The 6,403-nt window shown below is 56.7% G+C and overlaps 1 protein-coding gene across 1 annotated transcript in view; it reads right to left on the reverse strand.

Moving 5' to 3' along the window:
- The window catches only part of KIF12 (kinesin family member 12), an 8,146-nt gene extending 2,240 nt beyond the window's left edge, over positions 1 to 5,906 (reverse strand). The window contains exons 1-14 of the mRNA XM_003785396.3: positions 5,859 to 5,906; positions 5,696 to 5,761; positions 5,526 to 5,604; positions 5,124 to 5,251; positions 4,907 to 4,982; positions 4,411 to 4,545; positions 4,127 to 4,262; positions 3,070 to 3,161; positions 2,729 to 2,885; positions 1,918 to 2,036; positions 1,725 to 1,829; positions 1,062 to 1,164; positions 890 to 980; positions 596 to 682 (exon numbers count right to left, since the gene is read on the reverse strand). Coding sequence (XP_003785444.1) covers positions 596 to 682; positions 890 to 980; positions 1,062 to 1,164; positions 1,725 to 1,829; positions 1,918 to 2,036; positions 2,729 to 2,885; positions 3,070 to 3,161; positions 4,127 to 4,262; positions 4,411 to 4,545; positions 4,907 to 4,982; positions 5,124 to 5,251; positions 5,526 to 5,604; positions 5,696 to 5,761; positions 5,859 to 5,887 — 1,403 coding nt within the window. The 5' untranslated portion in view covers positions 5,888 to 5,906. The remainder of the gene's footprint in view (positions 1 to 595; positions 683 to 889; positions 981 to 1,061; positions 1,165 to 1,724; positions 1,830 to 1,917; positions 2,037 to 2,728; positions 2,886 to 3,069; positions 3,162 to 4,126; positions 4,263 to 4,410; positions 4,546 to 4,906; positions 4,983 to 5,123; positions 5,252 to 5,525; positions 5,605 to 5,695; positions 5,762 to 5,858) is intronic.
- Between the last annotated feature and the right edge of the window lie 497 nt (positions 5,907 to 6,403).

The following is a 6,403-nucleotide window of genomic DNA, read 5'->3' on the forward strand; positions in this document are numbered from 1 at the left end:
AACAAAAACAAAAAACCAAGCCTACAGAGCAGGCACTGCTATGATCCTCATTTTACATAAGAGGAAATCCAGGCAGGAGAGGTCAGAAAACTTGCCCAAGGTGACACATCTAGCAGGTGGCAAAGCTGGAAGTGGAACCCAGCTGGTGTGGATCCAGAGATCAGACTCTAGGCTAGGGTGACCAGACGTCCTGCTTTTGGCTGGACAGTCCCACTTTTTAACAATTTCTCCCGCGTCCCGTGGTGTTTTAGAAAAGTCTTGATTTTTGGAAAGAAGGCATGAACGGGCGGGAGAACAGGAAGGGAATATACGGTTTTCGGCTGCCATGTGGCTATTTCGCCAGAATATGAGTTTTATATTATTTTTGTTAATTTTATAATGTTAAACTGTAATAACAAATAATTGTTGAGAAGTGATTATTGAGAACTGCTTATCAAAGTTTGCATTGTTGTCAGGCCCTGCCCTGCCCCATCCCCTTACCCCCCCACCTCACCCTCCCACCCTGCCATGTTGTCCTGCTTTACAAATGTTAAAATCTGGTCACCCTACTCTAGGCTGACCTAAGGCCTGGCTCTAGGCTGGTGGCCACACTCACCTCTGTAGCTCCTGGACCTGCTGGGCCAGGATCCGCTGCTCACTCTGGGCCTGGTCTCGGCTGCTCTGCAGCTGCCTCTTTTCTTTCCTGGAGGAGAGTAGGCCCCAGGGACGGGACAGCAGGCAGGGCTGGCAGGGCTGGCAGTCAGCCTCTCCTAATTGCAGCGCAGCATCAGCCCAGGAGGCAGGTGGGGACAGAGTACAGCCAAAGACCAGAGAGGGGAAGCAGTGTGGCAGAAGCGGCCCAGCAGTAAGAGGTTGGGGACAGAGTCCCCTGGCCGAGGTCTGGACCTACCTGAGCCTCTCATTCTCCAGCATGAACTCCTGCAGCATCCCATAGAGGTTCTGCTGGGCCCAGGCCATTTGGGTGCCACTGAGCCCTGAGGCTGCAGGGAAGCAGGAGGTTGCTGGACCCACAGGAGCCCTAGGCCTACCCACATCCCTCTCTGCCCACAGGGAGCTCATACCTTTGCGTTCCATCTGGTCCAGCTGAAACTGCAGGTGACGGTTCTCCTCCTGGAGCTGCAGCATATCAGTCTCTACACGCTGGGGCAGCTTTGCCACAGGGGACTGCAGAGAAAAGGCCCAGAACTGCCCCTTACTGTGGTACAAGTTGTGCACTGCACAAGGGTTCCAGCCATGGGAAGTGAGTGAGGTCTAAAATCAAGCCCATGCTTCACCTGCCAGCCTCACATCTTGGCACAAGGCTGCATCTGCCTGGAGAGGGCACCCTGTCCTAACTGCACCATCCTAAAGATCCCCACTCTGAGCTGGGCTTGGGTCCAAGGTTAGTTCCAAACTCAGTTCTGTCCAAACCTTGGCCCAGATTCTGACCTCAAACAAGACTTGTATCAGATCCTCACTCAGCTCACACTTAGCCATGATACCCTCTGGGATCCTGGCTATACCCTGGTCATATCTAACTCAGACTCCAACCCAACTCCTTCTCTAACCCCAACCAAGACACTAGCTGGGACCCTGATCCCACCTTTCCCAACCATGGCACCATTTCCAGGATTCTAACCCTAATCCCAACTCTGACCCAATTCTGACTTCAATCATGATGTCATCTCAGGTTCCAGCTATGGGCTGATCTCCCCAGCCTGTCCCTTGTGTCTCCCTCCAGTCACCTTGGGGGCCTGTGGCCGGGTGGTGACTCGCTGAGCTCGGCTTGCATATCGCAGGGTGCTGAGAGTTTCAGGAAGACACTGGGCTGAGGGGGACACGCAGGCCACCTGGGGAGGACTCCCCCTGAGTGCTGCTATCTACGAGCCTATTCTTCAGGACCCAGCCTTCCCTGCCATACCCCCCCACCCCGGATACCATGAGGGTCACCCCTCGTCCCCCCAGAGAGTCTGCCAGCAACTTGGTGAGCTTGCTGTCCCGGAAAGGGATGTGGCTCTGCTTTCGCTGTGGGTCCAGCAGCAGGGAGATGCAATGACCTGGGTGGGAGAGCAAGGCCCAGAAATGTTACATGACTTGCCTGAGGCCACTCAGCTGGTACCCTGCAGAGTGGGGATCTCCACCCAGGCCTGTGTGACTCTAAAAACCCATCTCTCCATGTGATTGCATTACTCAGTCAGATTGGTCTCCACCAGCTCACTGGGGCTCCCCAAGGGCAGACATGGCCCTGTTACCCTTGATCCCCAAAAGGGCCTAGCACATAGCATGGGCTTAGGAAGTTTCCAATGAATGGACTGATTGAAAAGGAGTTTTGCGAGCAGCTGTCATGCATACCACCGGGGAATGTGAGACCCCAGCCCTTAAGGATTTCAAAGTCCAATAATCTAGAATGGGAGGTGAGGACACAGGTCCTATTACTGGGCCTCAGTCTTCCCAACAGTACAAGAGACAGGTTGGACGTCTCTGAAGAGTCGTCATCTGCCACTGAGTGTTTCTACTCCCAAATTAAAATATAACTTTATAGACCTGGAGAGTGTATAGACTCATGGATAATTGAGGTTCTGAGAAGGGAGAAGCCAACAGTGGAGCTAAGGCCTCTGGTTCCTGGATCATAGCTCTGTCACCTCATCCATGCACTATAACTCCTCTAGTGTCCCCCACTGTGGACAGGAACAAGCCAGGTGCCACGGAAGGGCTCAGAAAGTCAGAGTAGCTGGCCCCCAGGTCTCACCCAGGGCCAGCAAGCTGCGGTTGATGCTGTTGGCCTCAAGCATCAGCTCCCCACGAGATCCTGTGGCTGTCACCTTCTCGCTGCCAGCCAGGTCTACAAAGCACAGCTTCCCACCAACAGGGGGCTCCCCAGGGCCCACAGGAGGCATCTGCTGAGCCTGGGAGATCAGGACTTCATGGGGACTTGGGAGGGATGGTCCCCATCAAGGTCACAAGGTTCACAAGGCTAAGGTTTTCCATGATCACCCCACATGCATGCCTAAGTTGGTTTATATAACCCAGTGCAGACCCTTGTGGCTTGGTGGCCCTGGGCCAGCTCCTTCCCCAAGCCAGGGCACTCACAGTTCGGCAGCTGATGTAGACAGTGAGCAGGGCATGGCTCCGGCTAGAAGCCTGGTTCAGGGTGTGAGCTGAGCTCCTCCGACGGCTGAGACCTGGGAGGGAAAACATCAGGTGTGGAACTTGGTAGGAAGAATAGGAAGAAAAAGGAACAAAGGAATCCTGAGAGCAGAGGGTAGGCCTGTGCAAAGACAGAGAGGCAGGAAAGTGAGTGTTGGTTCAGGGGGGGCTGGCTCTAGCCCAGATAAGTGAAAGGAGGAATAGAGAGAACTGAGCAGAAGAATAACAGATCTGTATTTTTTTTTTTTTTTTGAAACAGTCTCAATCTGTCGCCCTGGGTAGAGTGTCACGGCATCACAGCTCATAGCAACCTCAAATTCTTGGGCTTAAGCAATTCTCTTGCCTCAGCTTCCCAAGTAGCTGGGACTACAGGAGCCCACCACAACACCCAGCTATTTTTGGTTGTAGTTGTTATTGTTGTTTGGCAGGTCAGGGCTGGATTCGAACCCACCAGCTCTGGTGTATGTGGCTTGTGCCCTAGCTGCTTGAGCTACAGGCCAAGTTGAGCCCAGATCTGCATTTTATAAACATTTTATTGCTGTGCACAGGGAGGGAGAGAGATCAGCTCTCCGTGAAGCAGAGAGATCAGCTGAGAGGTGTGGCATGGCATCCTCAGTGCCTATCAGAGGATGCATGCCCAATGAATATTTGGTGAAAAAATGAATAAGACTGGAACAGAAGGGCTTTATAGCCTAGGCTAAGAGATCTGACCTTTATCCTCAAGGGTGGAGGGTCTGGAGAAGAGGGATGTGTTTTGCAAAATGGAGGAGAATGGATTGACAAGGGAGAGTCTGGAGGTGCAGAGACCTCTGTAGGGAGCCAGGATGAGGCCTGGCTGAGGCACAGGCCTGGGCTGGAGAGGTGGCAGCGGTGGGGGTGGAGGACATCCTTGGGCTGTGCCTTTGAATTGCTGGTATCTTGGTCCTTTCCCCCCACAAGAGTCACTTCTCAAGCCAGAGCTCCAGCCCGCCTGGCCCATACTCAGAGAAACAGCACGCACCCATCTGTAAAAGTTCCATCAGGGCCTCCAGACTCGAAAACTCCACCACCCGTAGTTGTTCCACGTAGAAGCCTCGAGTCTTATTCCAGCGAACAGGGAGAGGTCGGGGAGACCCCAGGCTCAGCAAGTCCCGAACCTGGGAGGTGAGAGAGGAGGGTGAGGGAAAGGACTCTCTGAGTCTCCGTCTCCCCATCCCCCCCGACCTTCCTGACAACAATCCCCAGCTCCTTGGAAAGAAACTCCTTGGTAGCCTCCTGGGCTTTCAATTTCTCCTATTCCCTTACCTGATCATTGTAGATCTCCAGATAGGAGGCGCGGAGGGTGACAGGGGCAGGCAGGTGCTGCACGCGGTCTAACAACCAGGTGAAGGTCCTCTGCATGATGCCAGCCAGGCTGGGAGGTACGGGCACCCCCTCCCCCTGCAGACCAAACCAGCTGAACCTGAGGCTGGTCATCTCCATCTTCACCACAGTAATGATTCCCCTTTGTAGAGCTGGAACCGTACTAAGTTCCCATACAACAGCTCATGTAATTCTCTTAGGTGGTACTAGCCATTTTACAGGCGAAGAAACTGAGAACTCGTTTAAGGGGCCAACACTTGAACCCAAATGCTCCAAATGGGGAAGCCCCTTCTCTTCTCTGGTCCTTCGTGTCCTTGTCTGCGAATCAACTAGGTGGGCAGCACGGTTCCAGCCACTCCTTACTGAGAGTCGCGCTGCCCGCGGCTCCCCAAGCCCACAGAGGCCCGACCCGCGAGGGCTCCGCTGGCGCTCGGCTCACCTGGGGCGGGGGTCCAGTTAGGGTGTAGGTCTTCCCGGAGCCGGTCTGGCCAAAGGTGAAGACCGTGCAGGAGAAGCTGCGGGGGACAGGGGAAGGCCCCGGGCGGCGGCCGGCGGTAGGGGTGGGACGAGAGGTTAGAGGAGTGTGCGACTAGGGGGCGAGGCGTGGTTGCGAGCAGTACACCGCCGCGCTTTCAGCCCGGCCGCGCCCCACTCACCCGCGCAGCGCCAGCTCGCCCAGGCGCCGCACGCCGCAGGCCCGGAACACGTCCTCCTGCGTGCGCGCCCCGTCCAGCACCGCGCCGAAGCGGAAAGCCACCTCGGGGCCCCCTCCCGGAGGGCTCACCTGCGGAGGGGGCGGCGAAGGGGCGGGCACTCGGGGCACCGCGGGCCACTCTGGGGCTGGGGGCACCCTGGAGGGGCAGGGCCATCTTGGGGGCCTCCAGGGAGGGCGGCACTCTGAAAGACCCGGCACTGTGGAGGGACTGAGCACTCTGAAGGGGCGGGGCACTCTGGAGGGGGACACTCTGGGGGAAGGGCTGATCCTGGGGCAAAGTTGCCTGGGTAAGCCCCGAGGATGGCTTTTCCTCACGGGGTTGGGAGGAAGAGGGGTTCCTGACCTGCAGAGTCCGGGTCCCTGAGCAGTGCAGCACGCTCTGCTCCCCTCGACGCAGCTCTGCGGTGCTCATAGGACGCACCCTGGGGTCAGACAAGAAGGCGGATGGGTACGTTCTGATATCTTCTTTGGTCCCTGCCTCGCCCGGGTGCCTCCCACCCAACCTACACCCACCTGAGCACTACTTGAATGGGCGTTTCCGGCCCCTCTGGTCCCTGCTCCAGGCTCCGCGCGGGGTCTCTGTGGCAGCAGCGCGAGTTACCTTCTCTGCCCCTAGCGGCTGGCTGTCCGCTGGGCGTTCAGGAACCCCGCTGAACCTCTCTGAGGCGCTGCTTACCCATCGGGTGACCCGCGTTCCTCCTCCATGTCCTGCTCCGCACACGGAGTTAGCTCCGCCTGAGTCTCCTTTCTTTCCCTCCCCAGTACCCTCCCCTTCTCCACGACGCTGCGACTGTCTACACACACCTTCTCCTCCCACCCCCAATCCCCATCCCAGGCAGCCACCCATCCGGAAAGGCTCTGGCCTGCCCAGGGCTAGCTAGTTAAAGATTTACCCACCCCACTGCAGTGGTGGAGAAAGTCTCTCCCAAGCTAGGGGACCCCTAGCCAGGGGGGTTCCGGAGTCTGAGGATTCCTTGCTCTTGCCCAGTCCTATCAGGAGGGACCGACCCATGGGACTTGTACCCAGTTGAGGATACCTAAGCAGGGATGGGAAGAACTCGCCAAGACCACAGAGGTAGCCTGTGGAGAGCAAGGACCAGGCGCTTTCAACTCTCTCCACATAGCCTCACCCTCCGGTTTCATAGTCTCCTCCCACCCCAGCAGCTGGGTATCTTTTCAGCTCAGGGTCTAGGGAAGGAAGGAGACTCAACTCCAGGGAGG

This window comes from Otolemur garnettii, unplaced genomic scaffold (genome assembly GCF_000181295.1).
Source record: "Otolemur garnettii isolate 467f Iridium unplaced genomic scaffold, OtoGar3 scaffold00014, whole genome shotgun sequence".
NCBI lineage: Eukaryota > Metazoa > Chordata > Mammalia > Primates > Galagidae > Otolemur > Otolemur garnettii.